Source organism: Micromys minutus, assembly GCF_963924665.1.
Source record: "Micromys minutus genome assembly, chromosome: 8".
NCBI lineage: Eukaryota > Metazoa > Chordata > Mammalia > Rodentia > Muridae > Micromys > Micromys minutus.
In genome coordinates, this window is record NC_137977.1 from 31,878,499 (window position 1) to 31,901,847 (window position 23,349).

Below are 23,349 nucleotides of genomic sequence, written 5' to 3' on the forward strand. Positions count from 1 at the left end.
TGTGTTTAGAGCCAGGGACGCAAGGCACTCTTTTCTCAGGTGTGATATGAAGAGAGGACAAAAATAAGAAAAGCTAGTCTTTCTTAAGGAAGAATTGGATAAGATCTAAAAACAATAGTTAGGGAACTAGAATAAGTGATTCTGCCACACTCTTTTTCTGTGGCTTCTTGTGATTTTCCTGAGACCAAGAATACGATTTGTCATAAGAACACTTGTGTGCATTCTAGGGTTGAACTGCCTGCAGAGGCACCATAAATAAAATTGTGCATGGGTTCAAACACTGTCCCTTTGAGAGGAGAGCAGTCTGTTATAAAGCAAAGTCCATTTTGTGATTGTCCAGTAACGTCAACTCCCAAATATCTGAGATCCTATATAGCAAGCTGTTCGTTTTAAGTTTTACAGAATGGAAGCCTTGCCCCTCGGATACTGTTGCCCTCTTCTATCAATAGTATCCCTAGCTAGACTTTACAAGCTGTAAGTTTTAGCCTGCCCAATTGCTAAGCATCCCCTGTTATGTCTTTTTTGCGTTCTGTACTAACACTTGTGGAGCGTTCATGCCATACTGAAGCTGCTTTTCTACTTTATTTTTTCAGTTATTCATGGTGGACAATGGAGCAGATGACTGGAGAATAGCCATGACTTATGAGCGTATTTTCTTCATCTGCTTGGAAATACTGGTGTGTGCTATTCATCCCATACCTGGGAACTATACGTTCACATGGACAGCCCGGCTTGCCTTCTCCTATGCCCCCTCCACAACCACCGCAGATGTGGATATTATTTTATCTATACCAATGTTCTTAAGACTCTATCTGATTGCCAGAGTCATGCTATTACATAGCAAACTTTTCACCGATGCCTCCTCTAGAAGCATTGGGGCACTTAATAAGATAAACTTCAATACGCGTTTTGTTATGAAGACTTTAATGACTATCTGCCCAGGAACTGTGCTCTTGGTTTTTAGTATCTCGTTATGGATAATTGCCGCGTGGACTGTCCGAGCTTGTGAAAGGTAAGTTTGTTTCTTTTCCTGAGAAAATAATTTGCCATATAGAATCTTCAGAAATGAGGGAATGAACATGGTGTGCTTGAGTTTTGAAATTTTTATTGTCTTTTAAATAACAGTAACAAAGCTTTCTCGAACTTTCCTTACATAGAGCTAATGCATTAAGGGTTGTGTGTTCTGCTTTCTGACTTGATCCATTTTCCATAGACGTTGTCTCTGTAATCTATCGAACTTTGGAGATCAGGACTTTTTGTGGTGACTCTGTATTGAAATGTGATATTGCTGAGCTACTTCTGATTTAAGTATTTGATGACTGTTGAAACAGGAAGTCTTAGAAAAGTGTTGATACAGCGTATTTGAACTACAGGGGAGTTGTTCAAGTGCTTTGTTAACTGCTGAAACAATTCATACTACTGTGCACACGATTAGCTGTCCAATAGTTGATGGGTGTATGAGTTGCTTTCTATTGGACCTTCAAGAACAGATAGTATGTGTTTCTTGTGTGAAAAACTCTGGTATTTTAGGGGTATACACACATTCTTGGTGTTCACAGAGTCTGAATCAATCAATGACATCATCAGCAATGTTTACTTTGGAGAACAAAATAAAGAAAATACATGACTGGCCCATAGAAAGAGCTATTTAACAATGAGTGGTGAGTATGGTTATATGACTCTGGGCGGGAAACTACAAGGGGTATTCAGCAAATGAGTGACAGGACTGGGTTCTAGCCCTTTGTCTTGCACAGAAACAACATTTCACAGCTTCATTCACAGTGTGACCGGATAAACCTCATTTTAGAACTCTCCCCATGTGTGCTCTGAAATGAGTAGTTAGTCCTTCCCTTACTTTATGGTTTTTGCTGTTGTTTTAGGTTTGTTTGATTGTGTTGGTTTTTGTTTGTTTGCTCTAGGCTCAGTTTTATGTGTTCTTACCATAGAATCATCTGGAAACCCTCCCCATTCTATGAGCCTCCCTCTTTCTCTATTAAGCATTCCTACATTTTCCCCTTGAGTCCACTGTCCCTTGTTTTCAGACACTGGCTTTTTTCACCAGAAGATCCCATTACAGATGGTTGTGAGCCACCTTGTGGTTGCTGGGAATTGAACTCAGGACCTCTGGAAGAGCAGTCAGTGCTCTTAACCACTGAGCCATCTCTTCAGCACTCATTTTCCCCTTGAACTGTAGTTTTCCCAACTTTTCTTTCCTGGAGCTGTCATGTTAGGGAGGGGTTCTCTGCCATGTATGTGTGTGTATTTGTGTGTGTGTTTGTGTGTGTGTGTGTGTGTGTGTGTGTGCAAGCATGCACATGTGTGCACACACGTGTATGTATGCATTCCAGTGTTTGTTATACATGTACTCATGTATATATGTGTGTATGTGTACATGTGTATGCATGTGTTATGTGTCTGTGTATATGTATATATATATGTATGTGTTATGTGTGTGTATATGTATATATGTGCATATGTAGTGTTATGTGAACGTGTTAGTTTGGGGTGTGTGTGTGTGTGTGTGTGTGGATTGCCCCTTCCTTATTCCTTTACTCATTGTCTGTGGCTGATCTCATTTTGCGATAATCTCTAAGAAAATACAGTGTGTGAGAGAATCACTGTGACAACTCATCAGTGTGTCATCTCACATGTTCTGAATAGTGTGGCTGGATATAAAAATTCCAAATTGGAAAGTCATTCCTCAGAGCAGTGAAGAATTCCATTTCCCTTTGTGTTCAGAGTCCCCACAGCATGGTCCCATTCTCATGATAATCTTTTGCTGTTTTTCTGAAAGCCTCAGGGGTCTGCATTCTAAGATTGCACAAGGATATGAATCTATGGTGCCAGAAACTTTCTTGGACCATTCAGCATTGGGATTCTTGTTCTTCAGTTCTTAGAAAGTAACTGACTTTTTGATGCTCCTGGATTGTGTAGTGTAGGTATTCTTCTCCATATATTTGTTTTCAATTTGTCTTACTTTATGTCTACGCTTTGCTTCCTATACTGGGAGAAGACTTCAGTTTTGTTTTTAAACTTTCTGTTATTGGTTATGTATACATTTCAGTGGTAGAGCCTTTACCTTTCATAGCTGAGTCCTGGATTCAATCCTTATTACAGGAAAGCAAATTAATATACATAATTTTGCGTTTGGAATTAACCGCTTCCTTGCCTGCCTTACATTCCGGTGTCTAATTTTGGACTGCATGTGCCCACTTGTGTTTGATAACCTCCTGCTCCTCCTTTATTATTATGTAATGTTTTATTTATCTGACGATGCTAAAGGAACTTTTAAAATTTCTTTTCTCTTTGTATTTTCTTTGTGTCTCCAAAGATTTATTTTCTCTTCTTTTTGGCTACCATTTTAGAAGCTTTCCTTAAATGCTTGGGTGTCCTTGGCTCCGTGCTCATATTGAGGAGCACAGTTGCAAACTTTGGGTTTCTGTCTAGAAATGACCATCTATGGTTGTCACTGAGGTGAGATTTGGTTGATGGAAAGGAAGAGTATATATTGATCCCATTAAATGTGATCACCCCGTGAGCAATCATTTCAGTTACTTCAGCATTAAGGCGAAAGTATGGAAGGCTACTTTGGGGACTTTTCTGAAAGCAGGAGGAATAGAGATCTGATAACTCATATATAAATATTCATTTTCCACATCTTGTGAGAATGTTATAGATCCGGTGCAGCCAGTCCACAGACCTGCTCTGCCCTCTCCAAACCACAAAAGTCCCGGTTCCTCCTGGGTTGGCTAAGAGCAGCCCCCATTCACAAAGCAGAAGTCAGGGTGAAGGGTTTGTACAGCCTTTGACTCTGTTCTCCCATGTAAAGGTTTGCTCTGTTCTCACATGCATAGGTTTGCTATATTCCTTCCTGCAGTAGATTGGTGGGGACCATGCTGGAGTCATATGGGGTAGGTCCCCCATATCCAGAGAGCTGTTTTTTTTTTGTTTTAGTCAGTCTCAGGCCAGCTTTCTGGATAATTAGTACGGTGTCGCCACTCATTCGTTTTATCTTTATGGATTTATACTTTTTTTTTCTTATTTGCTTAAAGTTATCTATGGTCATTCTTATAGAATTAAGAAAAGGAGCATGTGTGCTGGGTGAGTTCATCTATTTTGCTAGAATATTTCTGAGGCTAGGTTTTAATATCATGCACCTGAAACTACCTGGTACTTCTCTATCTACCTAAGTATAGTTTTTGAGTGATTAAAGTGTTCTCTTTGTTTTTGCTTGATTGTTTTTTTTTTTTTTTTTTTTTGATGTACTTGTGATCAAACCCAGCACTTGCTAGATAAGCATTCTACTACAAAGTTATACCCCTAGTTCCCAAGATGTTCCTTTTAAAGAGAGATAAAGAGAGGTGAAATGCTTGTCACATAGCAAGCAACCATGGTGTCCACAGGGTTATAATGTTTTCTGGGGCAGATGTACCTTCTAAGTTGAAGAATAAACATTAAAATCTTAGCTGGCATACCTATCCGGATTCCAAGGATTAAACCAAAATTTCTGCCTTGCATTGTGACTGAGGTGGGTAAAAGCATCCTTATTAATATTTTCAGGGGTTTGGGTGGTCTGTAGTGTGACTGTTTCTAAAGACTGATGTAAGTCTCCTCAAAGCCGTTTACCTGCTATGCATTCTCTTTCGTAAAAGTAGTTCATATCTCCATTTTCCCTCAAATATGAGCAAGCAGTGCCAACTTACGTCAGCCTTAAAGGGTTTGTGATATGTCATGCTTGGATTGTTAGAGGATAGTCATGCCTAGCGTCATAAACAGACAACGAAAAGAGAAGGTGTCCATCACACACGGACCATGAGTCTGCAGGCAGAAGTAACAGAAAGGAATCAACAGAATCGTGGTTTTGTTGGAAAGGGACGGATGCTCAGGATTGCAACCACAAGACTGAGTCACAGTTAGCAGCGGAGAGTGTGGGTGACCTCAGGGCAGGCACATTTGTTTTTCTTGCTTGTATTTCTTCATCTGCAAGCTAAGTGGTTTGATTACCCATTATCCAGCTTAACATTTTATAATTACAAAAATATGAAAAATAAAATCATTAACCAACATTGTGGTAGATTTTCCACATTAGATTTTATTTTGCTTTGGAAAAAAACCTCCAGATTGTGACTTTAAGATGCAAAAATGCTTATCTGTTGGGTCCAGGCTCTACCACACTGCATTTTCATTGGTTGTGTTTTTCTGTAATGGTCTGCCTGTTGGCAAGAGAAGTTTCCTTGGCAGGCAATGGCCACATTTGTCTGTGGGTATGATGAAAAACATTTGGATGAGGTTAGGGGTTTTCTGGTTTAGTAAAGTGGCACTTGTAGGTCCTTCTCTGAGACTGTGTCTCCTATGAATGTCCGAAGCTACACCCATAAAGTCTCATCAGCATGGCTCCCTAAACTTGAGCAATTGACATTCTACTGTGCACAGGAAATGCCCAGAAGCCTCAACCCTATCTAAAGAACCACAGGTTTACTCTGGTGCCAGTGTTTCTAAGCAAAAGTCACACTATGCTACTGTAATAAATTGGAGGGGCCAGGAGTTTTCCTGGTCATGTATTTAGGATATCAACACCAAATAACTTCATGTTTGGATTTATTTCATTGTCTTTACCTATAAGCATATTTAAACCAATTATTTCATATGCATTAGGTGAGAGGGAAAGATTTTGGAAATCAAATTTGAAATGGTTTCATTTTGACAGGGGATAGTTAAAAAAGGAAGAGTGAGCTTGGGTGTGGTATCTTCTGGAAATACATTGGAAATGAGCTAAGTCCCCATACTGAAACCAAATAGATAAAAATTAATGTGGAGTTTGCTTTTCTAATTATCAAACATAACCCGAGAACGAGAGACTTTCATTTCAACATGTTCATTATGTAAATATTACCCCAGTTGAATATTTATTTATATTTCTCTCTGTGAGCAACAATTTTTCTAATATTCCTTTACAATGTATTTTTCAAAATGTTTGTTTTTAATCAAATGAATTCTGAAATACATCAAAAACTTTATTCTTATATAGCTTCTGATGGAATATTACATATAAGCCATATTCAATAAGAAAAGGGCACACTGTAATTTTTACACAAGTAGCAGTCTCCTGATATTAAAAGTGTATTGAATGGGTTGTATGAGAATCTCCTATCAAATAGAATACCTTCAGGTCCAGGAACACATACCAGTGCAGTTTCCTGAAGAAAACGAGCACAGTGTTTTGTAATTTGGTAGTCTTTCATCCTTTCAGCCCTAACTCAGATAGCATATGGGACGCCACTCTCTGTCGATGTGGGCTCTGAATCATGTTCATTTATACATTAGAATGAGAGTCTTTTTTTTTTCAGCAGAACCCCCAAAGTTATTGTTATTAATTCATGTATATCAATGTAGCAATTGCAGTGACACTCTTTCCCAACTGCATTAATGTATACTTTCAAGACCATTCGTTGCTTGCCCTTTGTAGAGCATGCTAGATCATGCTTTAAAATAAAGCCACCGGTCGGCTTCAGTGTGTGAAAACTGCACTTGGTATACAAACATGACCTGTTCTAGTCTCCACTTTGCTTTTTTCAAAAATCTTTGAATTTTCCCTTTTCATGTGACTTGTGCCAGCTTTGAAGGGAGGAAGGACAAATGGCATGTGTATGTCTCACCTGTTGTATTATGGTTTTTATTGTTAATATTGGATTACATGCAGGAGAATGTAATGGAGTTCTACATTTTGCAATGTTAGCTCATTTCCCCAATCCCCTAGCCAAGATTTTATGTTTTATTTTTAGAAGACTCATTCTGAGAATTGGTTTCTTCTAAACCCTGGTCTGTAGGGAATACCGGCTTCTACTGGATTTGTTTAAATTTGAGATATAGCATTTATGATGGAATTTCTTTAGTGTTTGTAAAAGTGTCATTAACTATGCTTGTGATGCTAAGCAAACATGCCGTGGGCTGGGTTTATTACAGAGTCCTAGATAATTACATTATTTTCACCTCTCCAACATTTTGCTGTTGCTAAGTCAATACCAAGCATTTCATCAATGGATTTGTAATCTGTGGTTGACGGTAATTTAATACTTTGTAAATGTATACTTCCAGGGTCTGATTCACACAATACAGATATAGCACTCTCGCGCTCTTAAATGAGTCACAGCTTTAAAATGTCCCTTTCAAGTTAGGAAAGTCTGCACTTTAGAAGCTTTCGGCATGCACTCAGCAACTTGCAGAGCCTTGGTGCTTAGTGTTATATTTGTAAATAAATTAGTCATTAAAGTCTTTGAAAACAAATGTGTGGCCTCAAGCTCCATTTTCTCTTCATTCCTCTCTCTCTCTCTCTCTCTCTCTCTCTCTCTCTCTATATATATATATATATATATATATATATATATATTTATATACAGGGGGAGGGGTCTACCTCTGAGGGAACAACCAGAAGTAATAGGAATATTTGGAGCAGGTGGCTTCGGTATTCCTGTCTCAGGAATGAGAGCTGAAAACTCTCTTCAGTGGTTCTTAGAGCAGGACAACTCAAATGGAAAGGTATAGGCATCCAAGCTTGGCAGGCAGCCTGCTGCCACAGCCAGTTCATAGCAGCCTTCCCACGCTCTCAGCTACCCTCGAGGCCAGATCTTATGAAGAATGAGCTTGGTCTGCTTCCTTGCTTTGAGGAATCCCCGAGGTTATCCACATCCAGTGTTTGAGTAAAGTGTATATATGAAGGCTTGGTCAGTGAACTCCTGCAGGTCAGCTTCATCGAACCATTTTTGTTTTTAAGAAAATGAATCCCTTTCTTGGACTCAAGGCTAGATTCTGGGGGTTTTGTTGTTGTTGGTTTTGTTTTTTTCAAGTGTTAGGCAACAATCCCGAGTCCTTGTAGTCCTCATAGTGTATCTCCCTATACCCATGCATTGTATTCATTTATTTTTAATGCTTATGTGCTGCAAAATTATACTAAACTAGAGGAAGAAAACTTTAAGACAAAGCAGTTCCTTTCCATGCAATACAATCTACGTGTTTTGGGGATGCACCAAATTTAGACAAATCTGCCTCATATTGTAACAGTCAACCTTTAAACCCTTAATCCTTGTTAACAAACTTGTTCACTATTAGGTAGAGAATGAGGCCTTGCTGCTCTGTCCCAGAGCTGGTGTTAGTTAATAAAGCACTTAATGGGTGTCCAGAGGTCTCCTTGGCTCTGCTCCAATAAAGAGAGGCAGGAACTGCTTCTGACTACTTTGCTGGCTGGCAGGATAGAATCTCATTCATGGACACGTTCTGAGATCCAGGAAGGGCAATAATAGTCCTTGAACTTTTCCACCTTGCCAGTTACAACTCTTCTTTGCCCCTGGCTCAAAAACTCCCGTGGATTAATAGATACTATTATCACTGCCAAATTCCATGGAATGCTGGAAAAAGCCCAGTAATGAGATATGGAAATTTTGTGTGATGTTGAAGTCAGAGGCACTTTGATCTCCTATCCGTTATTTAATGCTTAGTGAACAGTATAGAACAATGAAAAAAATAATACATAATTATCAAGAGTTCCAGCACAATTTTTGGCTAAAGTATATACAAATGTGTATTGTATGATGCTCATTTTAAAAACAATTTTAGTGAAGCGTAATTTATGTATACTAACATCTACCAGTTTTTGGATGGCTTAGTGCTGTGGGCCAGTACAGTCACACCACAATACAGTCTGTCGAGACAGATTGACCTTTCTGAGGCATTCAAACCAGGAAGGTCAGGTGATACAGTAATACCTCTCTCTACAGGTTTATCTATTGACCTTGGGTCATAAATATTTGTCAAAACTGTATCAGGATGAAGTTCGTTCAATTTTCCCCTCATCATTATTCTTTATCAACACAACACCACTGTTCGTATGCATTTGTGTTATATTAAGTGTTTAGAGTAACTGTGAGATAATTTAAAATATACAGGTTGCATAGGCGATATACAAGTTCTATGACTTTTTATGTCAGGGCCATTGAGCATTCATGGACTGTGGGTATCTGCAGGCTCTAATCCCCATAGACACCAGGGATGACTGCTTCATTTCTTAAATCTGGATTCCTTTCCTTAGCTTACACATAGTTCTTACCTCTGTTGTAGCATGTCTTACAGCATGCTCTTTTTATTGGAGAACAGTGTTCTAAGAACATTTTATCCAACCGTTTATCAGTTGATACACATTTATATGTTTTACTGGTTTGGGTATTATAAGTGGTTCTGTAAATATTTGTACAAATCTCTGAGTAAACATATATCCTCTACCAGGTAAATATATAAATGTGTATCATTTTATATTTTTGTTGTAGTGAGCCCTGGGTGAGAGTATATGAGGTTTCTAGATTCAGGACATTCCTTTCCAATTTATTGGTCATACAACATATACCTATACATACATATACAACATATACATACATGTTAATGACAATATTTCATGTGTAAATAGATATACTTTCATATTAGCTTATATACATGAATACAGAAAATAGCATTGAAGCCATGTATATGTACATGTACATAAACAGAGGTTTACAAATGAAAGCACACATAAAAATTATAAACTTTTACTTACATAATATGACCACTATCCTAAACAATAGAAAGTGGCATGATATTATATTTATTATTTGTAGCCATCTAATAAGTAGTGATTTTGAACACCCTTCAGTGTGAACAGTAGCTATTTGTAAATCTTTGGGAAAATAGCTGTTCATTTTGCTTTTGTGCTCTTAAGAGGTTCCTTGTTTTATTAAATTCTTTATGAGGTTTAGCTATCAATCATTCTTCAGAAATGTGGTTCGCATATATTGTTGTGGTTTGTTTTTTAATTTCTTTTCTCACTGCTTTGTAAGTTTGTCAAAGCCATCCAGCCTTACCTTTTCTGAATCAGTCTTGCCTTCACTCCTGAGGCAATATAGGAAAAGCAATTCTGAGGCTTCTCAGTCTCATGTGGGCCTCTGTATAAGCCTACTCTCTCATTAAGTTCTGTTTTATTTGTTTCCCAGGTAGTGCTCCCTCATTTAAATCTTTCTAGAAACCACATTTCCTTTGTCCTTCCTTCCTTTCTTCCTTTCTTCCATCCTTCCTTCCTTCCTTTCTTCCTTCATTCCTCCACTCCCCTCTCATCACAACCTTCTCCTCCCTCCCCATCCCTCCCCTCCTTTCCCTACTCCTTCCTCCCTTCCTCCCTTCTCCTTCCTCCCTTCCTCCCTTTCTTTTTTCCCCTTCTTTAACTTATTCAGTTATTTATTTGCTCTACATCTTGACTGCAGCTTGTCCTCCCTTTCCTCCCACTCTGTCCCTCTCCTCTCCCTTCCCCTCCCCTGTACCCAGCCCCTCGTTTTCTAATATCAGAAAAGAGAGGAAGAACCAAAGAAGATACTTTTTCAATACCTCTAGAAATCTTTCTATTGCATGGATGATTGTAGCAACTCTGAGAAATGAAGCCAGAATATGTCACATTATGACTTGAGACAAAGATACTCTTTCCTTCCCTGGAGGATATGTTTTTGTTTGTTTTGTTTTGTTTTTCATTTGAGGCAGTAATTTATTTTGATTTGTCTTCTGTTTTCATGACTAAAGGCTGGATATCCAGTGTGCTTCACTGGCTAGCCAGACCCTGTGGATAGCCATGGGCTCCATTCTTGCTGTGTTTCTTGCAGAGTTCCTGACAGCACGTGCTTACAACTTTAAAAGGGTGGTGTCCCAACCCTGGTGACTTGGTCAGTTGAAGCACATTGACCCTTAGTAACAATTCTGCATACTATCTTACAGAGAAATGTACCATATGCTTTAAACATGTTACGCTTTTTATTTCATGTGGGCTTAGGTGAAAGATGTTTGAATGTCTGCTGTCTGAGGCCTGCACTTTCAGAGCTCTTCCCTGGAATTTGTCTTCTGAAAACTGTGTGTGTGTTAAGCAAAATGTGTTGTTTTAGTTTGGTAAATTCTGCCTTAGAATATTAGTTTATTAATTCTAATAGTTTACTAACATTCTAGCAAAAAATGCAATTTAAGAATAAGTTGTTTGGCGGATTTTTTGCTGTCTCTATTACAGCTTTAGAATCTCATTTGAAAAGTCATGTAGCAGTCCCAGCGAGTTAATCTAAAAGCCACAAAGCAGAGCAAACAGTATTAAAGTCATTGTGGTTATCAGAAAATAGCTTTTCTGTCAGTAATTATAGGAAATGTTAAATTTGAGGACTTTTTTCTTTCATGAGAACAGGTACATTGGAGAGGCTGGAGGGAGGAAGCAGGGGGATGTAATTGTTTTTTAATCTGTTTCCAATAACCCATGTGATCATGCTTATTAATCATATTAAGCATTCTGTGTTTAAACAAGGCTGTGTGTCCGCTTGGTATGACGTTAGCCCAGCAGAGAAGGGATTAAGCAAAGCAATACCAATGGTGTCCTTAGAATTTCTGGTGTGCTCCATTTCTGAGAGTGGCTGATAGTTACTAATGTTACAGTTCTGTGCCGACTGTGTTCCCATTGTTACTTTTATAACTATGCACATTTATGGAGTGCAGATAACACACGGATATTACATAATGAGAAAATTGAGGGGGTTCAAACTTCCATGTATTAAATATTTTCTCTAAAGTTTGATTAGCAGAATAGTTACACATGTTTATGAGAGACAGTGCGGCATTTTCAGCACAGTTACATAATTCTTACTTGTCAATCAAAGAAAGGAACGTTTGCATCTTTTTATCACTACTTTGTGTGTAGTGGACTCATGCTCCTTCTTCTAGTTATGAAGGGTCCGGTAAATTACTGTGGATTGCAGCGACTGTGAAACACTACACTACATATGTCTTCCTGTCTGGGTTGTGTTGCGTGTAGTTCAGTTTCCCGTGACATGGCTCCCTGCATCCTGCTCAGCCATTCTTTGTTCATGGTGGTGTTTACAGCTTCTACACATGGGAGAGAACATGTAGTATTTGTTTAGCTCTATCTGATGTATTGCCTGCCCTGCTCACACTAGCACAGTAGCTATGACACTGGGTAAAATGTTTCTTCAGTAGTTGAAAGTGTAGGGGAAAAATTGGTACACACATCATCATACTGTTCAGCCATTAAGAAAATGGTAATCTATTTACAAAACAGGTTCTTAGAAATTCCGAGGTTTCTGTGCATCAAGTATCTACAGTCCTGTTCTTTTCCTATCTAAAGATTCTCCATTTTTGTGATATCCTATGATAGCTTACACTACTTTTCTTACCCACCATTCATTTTATTATCCCGATCCCGCATCTTTAAGCCATAGCAAGGCCACTGGTTTATTTTGATGGGGAAAATATTTGGTTGGCGTGTAGTAACTGCTGATTGGATAGGGAAAAATTGGAAGATGCCCTTTTGGGAAGGTTCCATGTGGCTCGTAGAACAAGGGAGATTGCTGTAGTGAGTAGTCAGTAGTAACTGTTAAAAACTTTTCTGTGCTCCATGAGATGGCACTTGCCACCAACAGTTCTGTCCTAGGGACTAAAGTAGGAGAAGGAGATGACCAACTCCCACAAATTTCCCTCTGATCTCTACTATGGTATGCACCTAGTAGCCTATTCCTTGAGGGCCAATAGTGTGTTTCCTTCATATTGGGCAGATAGAGGTAGAAAGCTATATCAGCATCAAGCTCCTTAGTGAAAAGAAATCTTACCTAGTACCTGCTTGGTCCTCTAGGAGCTCTTTAATAGACTTCCATGTCCTCTTCCAGGACAAGAATAAGTCCAACTAGCATAGCGTAGTTAGAATCTACCTGATTGGTACATCTGTACAGATGTCTATTAGACTGAGGGACTTAATATATCAAAAATTATACTCTGTAGGGTTCTTATGAAGAGAATCACTAATGAGAATCTATGTTAAATGCATATGTTACAGTGGTTAGCATCTTCTAGAAAATGGATCCTTTGCAAGTAATTAGTTTCTTGATTTAGTGAGTTAATGTGGGTTAATGAAGAGCTGTGTATTAATTTAGAATGTCTGAAGCAGTGGTGGAAATGGCAGCTGTTGAGTATTTGAAGATTGCAGACACATTGGTCTTGAGAATCTAAAGCCTCCCCCTGTGCTTGGCAGTAAGAGGCCTCACAGAAGTGTGGCAGACATGGTACAGCTCTGTTTGAAGCCCTGCCCTGTGTTCAGTACGGAGAATTTCTGTGTAGTCTGCTAGAGCACACAGACTTCAGACAGAGTTCATCTGTCTTTTATCTTGACTGTTGCTTCAGGGGCTCACAGCTCAGTGCAGCTGGAGTCCTTGCTGGAATTACAGAGGGGAGGCAGAGGGGACCCTGTTCTAAGGGGGCTTTAGTGAAGTCCCAAAGCAGAAAGGAATACCCAGATGGATTTCGGTGACCTTGAGTCACACTTATCTTTCCCTTTCTTAAAGCTGCCTGTTGTAGGTTATTGGCCTTATGTCTGCTACACTCACCCCCAGCCTCCTATGCTTAGAACTTCCCAGAGCACATCAGCAGTAACAGGCAATCTGACGTGGCTCTTGATGTGAACACACAGGACAAGTTCTACTCCTGGTGCCTCAGAACTGAGAATATCAGGCTGGGTGTGGAGGGATGTATCTACAACTTCAGTACTCTGGAGGCTAAGATAGGAGACCAAACTAGGCTATGTATGAAATTCAGGGCTAGCCTGTGCTATATAGTACAAGGAGAGAACTTATCTCAAAAGAGTTCTACCCTTCCCCTACCCCCTACTAAACTAAAGCCTCTTTAGAATTCCCAGTGAAGCCTCTCTGAGCCATCATGAGATTTTTACCAGCAACTTCATCATCCAAGAGTATCTTTAAGTAACCACAGAAAAAAACTAATCCAGGTATCTTTGAAAGGTAAGAATTTTTACACATTGTTTTCAATCTGGTTTTACTTTTTAAAAGATTTTTATCAGGTTTGTTTTTTGTCTTAATTTGTGTTTCTTATAGTTCTTTTTTTTTTTTTTTTTTTTTTGAGGGAAAAATAGCAGAAGGTAAGGAAATGAAAATTTTATCACCAGTGTGCTGAGCTAGCTAATTGAGGGGCAGACAAACTATCCAAATCTCAACTACTACTTGCTTTTGAAAAGTGCATAAGCTAAGAATAGTTTTTGCAATCTTAAATTGGATGGGCAGAAAAGAATTTGTAGCAGAGACCATATGGAGTCTTCAGAAGCTAGAATATTTCTTTACAGCCTATAATGTTGCTAATCCATTGACCTCTGATCTGTGGAGGCCTTTTCTGTTGATATTTTGTTGCAAGCAGACTGTGGTATTATACATATTTGAAGGAGGGGGCTAAGCAGTGGTTTTATACATTCCTACAGCTTACATCATGAGATCTCCCTCCCAATGATGTCATCTGTAGAACTCAGTGAAAATGTTCAGTAAGGTTTGATCAAACACTGGCATTGCTAGAAGTGATGGTAGATACAAGTAGCTTATATGAATGTTAGTCAGTATTCTAAGCCATGTAGGAGATTTGTACCCCCTAGATGTCTGCTTCTTTCATGTCCTGTACTTGTTAGGGAAGCCTGATCTTCTGTCCACCCAAATAAAACACAGCATGATATAAAAGAGTTGTCCTGATCTCACAGGGAATCAAGCCTCCTAACTCCACTGACCTTGGCTTTTATTATAAATGCTGAATTGTTAAGAATTCTAAAACCTCAAAAATATGGAAGACTTGGTCCTGGAAATGAAGCCTCCAGTATTGAAAAGTGGCAAAATGACTTTAACAAGGAAAGGAATCTGATCTTGCAAATCATGCTAGTCTATGTGATATGTGGCCTGAGCTTTGTGTGAAGAGCTGGCTCTATACCTGTTCTTGGAACAATGATAAGAGGACGTTATTTTTATTGTTTTTAAGCAACAGTGTATTGTAATACACAATGGCCCTTGTCCTATGGATTCCAACTGCAACTTGTCTTTCATCTACCAAGTGAAGCCCATGTGTCTTAACATGAACAACGCTGACTTGCAAAAGTTTACAATGTTGAGTTCTCTTGACAAGAATTTCTACAGGTCTGAGAATTTTGTATTGGATAATGTGAAATCATATACACAAGAAACATCAAGTTTCTTCCCGTGTGTGTGTGTGTGTGTGTGTGTGTGTGTGTGTGTGTGTGTGTGTGTGTAAAACAATAATAAATAAAAGAGTTATCAATTTGAGAGGAGGAGGTTACAGGAAGGAGAGTGGTTAAAAGTAGAATAAAAAGGAGCGATTATAGTGAGGGAGAATTATATAATTAGATTTTAATTCTTTTTAAATTGTAAATAAAATTTGTAGAGGTTTACTATGGGGACCTCTTGTAACCTTTGTTTGCTGTACTTCTTAACATTGCCACCTACATCATAAACAGGCTGTGTTTGCCTGAGAATGTAAAGGATGAAGACATGCTGTGTGACAGAGATTCCCTTTTCTGGACGATGTTACAGCTAAGAGGACATGCTTGCATTGACATTGCTCACAGACAAGTTTCATGAGAGATGCAGGCCTTTGATGGTGAGCTGGACGGATAAGAATTTCCTTTTCCTGTCAAGTTTCAGTTTCATTCTTTTCTGCATTCCACGTTCACCTCCAGAGGAGCTATGACTTTGGCTTACATGGACTAACTCTGTCCTGGCCCTAAAAACAACTATTTTATAACAGTTTTCAAGCTATGTAAGGCTAGTGCTCCCTTCCTTCCCCTTTGTTTTTGATGGGCATGGTTTCCATACTGAAGATAGATCGGAATATGGTAGGAAATTGCATCTATGCTCTTTCTCAAAATTCTTGAATTTTTGAATGCTGCACATTTCTCTACTTCTCCAGTCTGGTCTGAAGTTGTCTTAGCTAGTATTTAATCAATTTTCTACTTACTTCTGGTTGTCCTTGATCTAAGTGCCCCCCTCTCTCTATCTCTCTCTCTATCTCTCTCTCTCTCACTCTGTCTGTCTGTCTGTCTGTCTATCTATCTATCTATCTATCTATCTATCTATCTATCTATCTATATATATATATCTTTCCCTCCCTCCTTCCCTCCCTCCCCCCTCCCTCCCTCCCCACCTCTCTTCCACACACAGAGGGGGAAGGCAGATACAGATAAAGAGACAGATCAGGTATTAATGAATCATCTTTGATGGAAGGGCAAACATTCTAAGATATAAACATGAATGAAGTACCATACTTAAGTAAATGTGTTTTAAAAAGAAGCCCAAACCAAACATGCACAGTCTTAAATGTTCTTAAAATAAATTACATTTAATAGACCAGAGAGATCCATTGGTGGTTAAAATCAGTGGGCGATCTTGCAGAAGCATTGAGTTCAATTTTTAGTCCCTACATGACAGTTTACAGGCTTATATAACTCCAGTCTCAGGGGATCCACATTTTGACCTCTGTGGGTACTGCATACATATGGTGCTTGTATGTACAGCAAGAATTCACACACATAAAAATACTAAAAACTATATAAAATGGGCCAAATCATATAAAGATACATAAATTACATTTAAAGAGGATGTACCTATGGCTTGCACAAATTTGAGTGAAAATTGGTCAAGTTTGATGGGGCCTTTTATTTAAGACAAAGTTTTGAACCACTCTAGCTTTTTATTATCAGTATTACTCACTGATACTTGACAAAAGAAGACATTGCCATTAGTACTTGGGCCATTTAACCACAAGCAGGCCATTTGTGTAGAAGCCTGCTAGGAAGAATAAGACCCCATTTAAAGGAGAAATTAGATTGCAGAGGTGCAGTGGGGCTATATAGACATGTTCAGCTGCTGGAAGTTAGAAAACAACATTAATGTTCCTAAAATCAACCGCTTTTTTTTTACATCCAACCTACAATGTGATGCTTTAAGAGGTGGAGACTTTGGACATGATTAAGTCAGGAGGACATAATTCTCTTCAGTGGAGCTAGCACTCTTGAAAAAGATACCTAAGGCACTGCCTCAATTCCTTTAGCCCTGTGAGGAAACAGAGAAGATGGCTTTCTTTAAAGCCAGAAACAGTTCATAACACCTAAATCCGCCTTCAACTTTGAACTAGGATCTCCCAGCCCACCACGGCTGCTGTTTATAAATCACTGTTTAATTATTATAGAACCTTAAAGACATGATAGCACTTAGCTTTCAAAATAAAAGAGCACGCACAACATTGAGGACTATAAATAGCTTGCCATCCAAAAAGAAGAAAAGGTCCAAACCTTTTCCGTGTTATTCTCTGAACAACTATTTGTGAGACTCACCATGTCTTCTCTTGGTGCAGCTCTGGGCACAGCCATGGGCTGTTTTATTTGGGCAGAACATTGTTATAGACTCATAGATGACTGGCCCAAGCCTAATGTGTGTGCCTTGGGAAGTAGAGTTTCTTAATACTAGTTGGCATTTTGCTAGAAAAATGATTACCACTTGTGTCATACATTTTTTGTGTGTGTGTATTTTATGACACTACCTTAAAAGGTAAAAGTCACACATCAGACAGTGCAAATGGCATGAGGAGAGCGGAGTATGTATGTCCTTGGGTCCCAGGATGCGTTGTGAAGCTGGTATTCAATGAGTGTCTTGTATGCTGAGAAGCTCTTGGAATGACCAATCACATTGGTTTTGTTGTTGTTCATTTTGTTTTGTTTTGTTTTCTACATTTGCTAAGTCATGATGAAGGAATCCCAGTTCAACTGCTTGTGTGCAGGGATGAAGGCTCGTCTGACTTGTCTCTGCCCATCCTCTACTAGAACACTTGAAGCAAAGGCAGTGATCAGTCAACATGGGCAGACTGGCAGTGGTTAATGGTGTTCCCTCACTTTGAAGACCCTTTCTTAATCCCAGTGTCATAGCTAATTAAACGGAAATACAGATCCATATCTGCCTTCAATGCCCAAGGAAGCTACAAACTCAGTGATAGACACTTTACTAAGGAGGCTAGCAAACATTATCAGAGATTCATTCTGTCTTCCATTTAATTTAGAGTTCTCTTCACTTACGTGAAGACCTGTTTCTAAAGGCAGTCACACAGACGCATCATGGATGGGATGAAAAGTGATCATTTACACAAGCCCAAGACAGGGAATGAGATAAAAAACCTAGGTGCTGTGGGACATATGACAGCATATATTTCTTATCTCCAGGAATTCAAATGGAAGAGGTTGTTTGCTAAATTGTGAGAAGTAAGGCTGTGGCCAGATGGGCTTGCATTGAGGTCATTCAATTATCCTTTTAAAACATACCAGAAGAGTTTTTACAGAAGAAAATATTCTATTAGAAACTTCGAAGTCGAGTATTTTAAAAGACCAAGTAGTGAGGCAGGGCCATCGGATTGACAAAAGGTCATGCGGAAGTGCTAGACAGGGTCGGTGCTGGGGCAAAGCCATGTCTGCCTGCCAGATGAAGAATTCTTGGTTGTTGGTGATTACATTAACCTGTGACTGCTGCCTGGCACACCAAAGCCTGAGCATTAGCTTAAAAGGTCATCTCTAAACACTTGTTTGGTTTTGTTTGTATCAACTGTGTCGTTTGTCCTTTTTGTTTCTTGTTTTTTTATTTTTTTATTTTTCAGAACATAGATTATGTTGGAATTTATTTTCCTTAATGCTTTTATGTGAAAAGAAAACTTACTGTGACTTTGGCAAATATAAAACCTCTGTGACTTGCTCTAAGTAAACACACAAGTGGAAGTACTCTGCATTCTGGGTCGTCCTCAAATGCAAGGGACTGCATGTCCCTAGTCCTTGTCATGTCCCTCATCCTGAGAGAGGAGTGCAGCAGACAAAGGGAACAGGTTATAAAGAGCATGTGCTGATGGCCTCTCCTCACTCCCCATCAGACTGGCCTTACATCTGTCTGACGAGAAAGTGACTTCCAGCAGAGAGATCCTTGGCTAGCAGCACTGTTACTGTTCGCCAGAAGAAAAACTAGCAGTGAGACTCTCGTCACTGAGCAGTGTTTGAAGGAACACACTGAACTGAGGCAGCAGCAGTGAGATTTTCCAACCTTTTGGAGGCCTCTCCCCTTCTTGTGACCTTCAAAAATGCTGGCACAGAAGTATTGCTAAGTGACCCATCTCAGACCCGGAGCACCTGTTTCATAGAGATCTCTGGCTTACTAGTTTGTTAAATGAAGGTAGTGACTTGCTAGGTGAGTCCTGCCTAGCTCAGATGTGTTGGCCTTTGTGGATTCATGCTCCCTTGGAAGCTCTAAGGAGGTACTATGGAGAAGTAGGCTTAGTACGGTGATCACATTTTGTTCATCTTTGTGCACCGTTTTGCACAGTTAAGTCATACTTAGGCTTGCGCAGGATTGTAATAGGATATAATCCTGCCAATGAGCTTTATTCAGCTTTCTGTTACTGTAGTGGATTTCGCGAGATGAGTGTGAGCAGGAAAAGGTGTATTTTGGCTCTCAGTTTAGAGGTTGCAGTCGCTGGACAGTTAGTTGGCCTGATTCCTTCGGGGCAGTGGGCCAGAGGTATATGATGCTACACTCAGAGGAACAAGGACGCAGAAAGAGAAAGAGAGGAAGAACGTAGTCTGGTTCCAATGTCATCTTCAAGGGCATAGTTCTAATCAGCTATGGCTTCTCACTAGACCCTGACAAAATTTTCACCACCTCCTAATAAAGCTGACAGGGACCAAGCTGTTAATATGTGGAACCTAGAGGGACGTTTAGCATGTGTATAAACCACATATTAGTCAGTTGTATTAGGAAAAAAGAAAAGCAGACCAGTTTCACTGTGCCTCATGTGCACTGTCTCCAAAGAATGGAAGTCATTCCCCCCTGCTTTCTTAGCAGAAGCAGGGTCGTATGCCAAAGGACAAACATAGATCCAGAGGGAGTGGTAAACAAAGATTATGCTTTATTTATTAAATATAGATGTGAAGGGCAAACAGGTTCATAGTATCTTTTGGCACCAAAGTGTTGTGTCACTGGCAGACTAAATATGTTCATTTGGGGGATGAAAAATTAGCAAAGATAAATAGATATACATTATCCCATTGCATTGGGTGTAAAGATAGAGGTCAGGGAGCCCTCCCTTCAGTTACCTGGCAGTTAGGCTGAGAGGCTGGGCCTCAGACCAGAGCTTGAATGACCCTCAAGACCTCACCTCACTGCTAATGTGCTAGAAGACTCTGTTTACTTCCAGGAAGGCACACTTGAGGGACTTTAAAGCACATATTGTGCTGATAAATTTTAATCACATGTTGAGCAGTGCAATGCCAGAGTACTGAGGGGTCTGCTAGCAGCATTTCTGAGCAGGATGTGCCATGCACACATGCTCTGTAACAGTGAGTGTGTCCGATTCTGCTTGCTGATTTCTATGGTAGCCAGGCTGGACTCTTTTTAAGCCCCACTGGTCCTCTCTCATCCCATTCCTCCCTCCCTGTGTCCAAGAGGACGTCCCCTCAACCCTCAGCCCAACCCACCCTGCTAGGCCTCCCCACTCCCTGGGCCCTCAAGTCTCTTGAGGGTTAGGTGTGTCTTCTTTCACTGAGGCCAGACTAGGTAGCCTGCTGTATATGCGTCAGAGCCTCAAACCAGCTTGTGTATGCTGCCTGGTTGGTGGCTCAGTGTCTGAGAGATCTCAGTGGTCTGAGTTAGTGGAGACTCCTGGTCTTCTTTAGGGTCACCCTCCTCCTCAGCTTCTTCTAGCCTTTCCCTAGTTCAACCACAGGGGTCCCGGGCATCAATTCACTGGTTAGGTATAAGTATCTGCATCTGTCTCAGTCAACTACTTGCTTGCTTGGCCTTTCAGAGGACAGACATGCTAGGCTCCTGTCTGTAAACACACCATAGCATCAGTAAGAGTATCAGGCCTTAGGGCCTCCCATTGAGATAGACCCCAATTTGGGATAGTCACTGGACCTCCTTTCCCTCAGTCTCTTTTCCATTTTTATCCCTGCATTTTTTTTTTTAGACAGGGAACAATTCTGGGTCAGAGTTTTTGACTGTTTTTGATGGCAACTCCTTCCCTCCACTGATGCCCTGTCTTTCTACTGGAGGTAGACTCTACAAGTTCCCTCCCCACTTTTGGGCATTTTATCTAAGGTCCTTTTTTTTGAGTCCTGACAGTCTCTCACCTCCCTGGACCTTTTTTTTAATTGAAAAAAAAATCCCAGACTTTATAATGGATACTCCACTGTAAATTTTAAGCACTTGCACAGACTTTTGTGTGGTGATATAGGCACAGCCACCTCTATGTGAGTAGGTCATTATTCTCATCACTTTCCTTTGATAGGTATTAGTTCTCAGCCCATGAGACACTTAATATCCAACATAGGAGCCACTGAGTTCTTACTGAGTTCGTGACTCCATTAACTGCACATGTTCTTGTGGTAGCCACTAATGGCCCAAATAGAAGTTATCTGTTAGCCCTGGCGGCAGTTAGGACTTGCATTTGCATTTAGCAGATGTTCTGGGGTCTCTTTCCTAAGACTGAGACCCGTACCATAAACAGCACATCTCCTGAGTACTTGTCCCTAAGGACACACCACACTGGAATTTTCTGCTCTTGCTAAGGATGCCACCTTCAGACACCCTTTGATACCACTGGTCTTCCAAGGCAAAGAAGGATCTGGAACCGTATTAAAGTTGGTTGTTTTTTTGACTTCCATCTAGTGAATGTAATGAACCATTCAGGATAGGAAACATCTAGAACATGAAAGAACAGAGAAAGGGGAAATGCCCTTGAATAGGGTAGTTTTCAAATTGCAGATCCTAGGAGGGAAGCTCATAGAGCCATTGCAACAGGAACATGGGATTTGATTGCAGCAGCGTAGCCTTAGGTCACGTGGGTCTGATGAGGTCTGATGTTAGAGTCAGGATGACATGCTCTTCTCTTAAGTTTTTTTAATGCGACTGATTTCTACTGCCTACAGTGAGGCTGACTTTTTTGTACCGTGGGAGCAAACACACAGCACCTAAGGTTTCTTATGCCCAGGAGTCTTTGAGTGATGAAGGAGGGCTCATTTGTCATTTGTTCTTGTGCATCTTTTATATCTTTAAAATATTGGGTTGAAAGTAGCAGCCAGTGGGAGAGAGCATGGATAGCAGTTCCCGCTGTAGATTGATGGCCTGGTTTAGGATTCAGAATCTGTACCCCTCCTGTTTGGGATCTTGAGGAACTTACCAGACTTCATTGTACTTCTGCTTACTTGTTAGTACAGTGGCTGTTCCAGAACACCTGCTGTGTAGCAATACCCTTAGGACTCTGCTGTTTTGTTTGTTGTACTTTGTTGAGTCGGGGTCTCAACATGGTCTCAGATACCTCACCCAGCTGCCTCGGCTCCCTGAGAGTTAGGATTACAATAATACCCCACCACACACAGTAAATAGTAATGTACTTTAGATATCTTAGATATGAGCTTATTAAATTAAAAGGCTTTAAGACCCTATCTAAGAATATGCCATCACTGAGTAGCTTATGTCTTTTTTGAACTGCATACGTAAATTGCTATGTATGGGAAAATGATTAACGTAACCTGGGTGCTTTGAAAGCATATCCTACTCAGAGGCTTGGGTATTCTCAAAGTATGTTTGAGTTGTAAATAGAATCCCGAGAAACAAAACCTGCTCCGTAGAGTCTGTTTGGTTCCTTGACAGCTGTGGGTTGGGTGGTGTGTTAGTGTTACACCCTGTAACCCACACTGGCTGCCCCTGAGGCCCCTGTTCTTCCACAGGCTTTCTCAGGTGGTAGCTCTTCTCACTCAAACATCTCACTTATCTCCGGACTGCACGTTCTGCTTCTAGACCAGTTGTATTCTTTTCATGCCTCTTGCAGATGTGCCCGGCTCAAGTTCTCTGCTTTTCTCCTGGAGGAACTGCCACAGCCCTTCGACCTTATCTGCATCTTTCCTCTACTGTAGACATCGCTGTGACGGTTTTGGTACCCATGTAGACAGCATGTCTTCCTCCCAGTCTGCAGGTCTTTGGCCTTCCTGCCTTTGTTACTCCACCTGAGCTCCAGTCCTCTGGAACGAACCTCGTCCTTCACCCTTACTTTGTGTGGGAGCTTTTCTAGGGGTGCTCCTGCTCAGGGCTACTGTGGAGCCTAAGACTGTTCTTCCTATGGACTCTCAAGTAATACTGCTCTTTCTGAATCCAGAGTCTCTGGCTAAAGGCATCCAAATTATGAACACTCAGTTTTTAAAAATATATCTCCCCATAGGGTGTTCTATACTACTGACCTCTCTGGTTGGCTTCTGTGATTCATAGTGATAATTCCTCCTGTGTACACATTCACAGCACCTTCTCCCCATCAGAGTCACATAACAAAACTCCAGCCTTAGGGAAAGCAGACCACCTACATAAACATCCATAGCTGGTTTTCGGGACTCTCTATTTTTCCTACTGTACACCCCACTGGGTTTTTCTACAG

The 23,349-nt window shown here is 40.2% G+C and overlaps 1 protein-coding gene across 1 annotated transcript in view; it reads left to right on the top strand.

Moving 5' to 3' along the window:
- The window catches only part of KCNN2 (potassium calcium-activated channel subfamily N member 2), a 134,025-nt gene that overhangs the window by 35,906 nt on the left and 74,770 nt on the right, over positions 1-23,349 (top strand). The window contains exon 5 of the mRNA XM_080920374.1: positions 594-1,012. Within this exon, the coding sequence (XP_080776500.1) occupies positions 594-1,012 (419 nt within the window). The remainder of the gene's footprint in view (positions 1-593; positions 1,013-23,349) is intronic.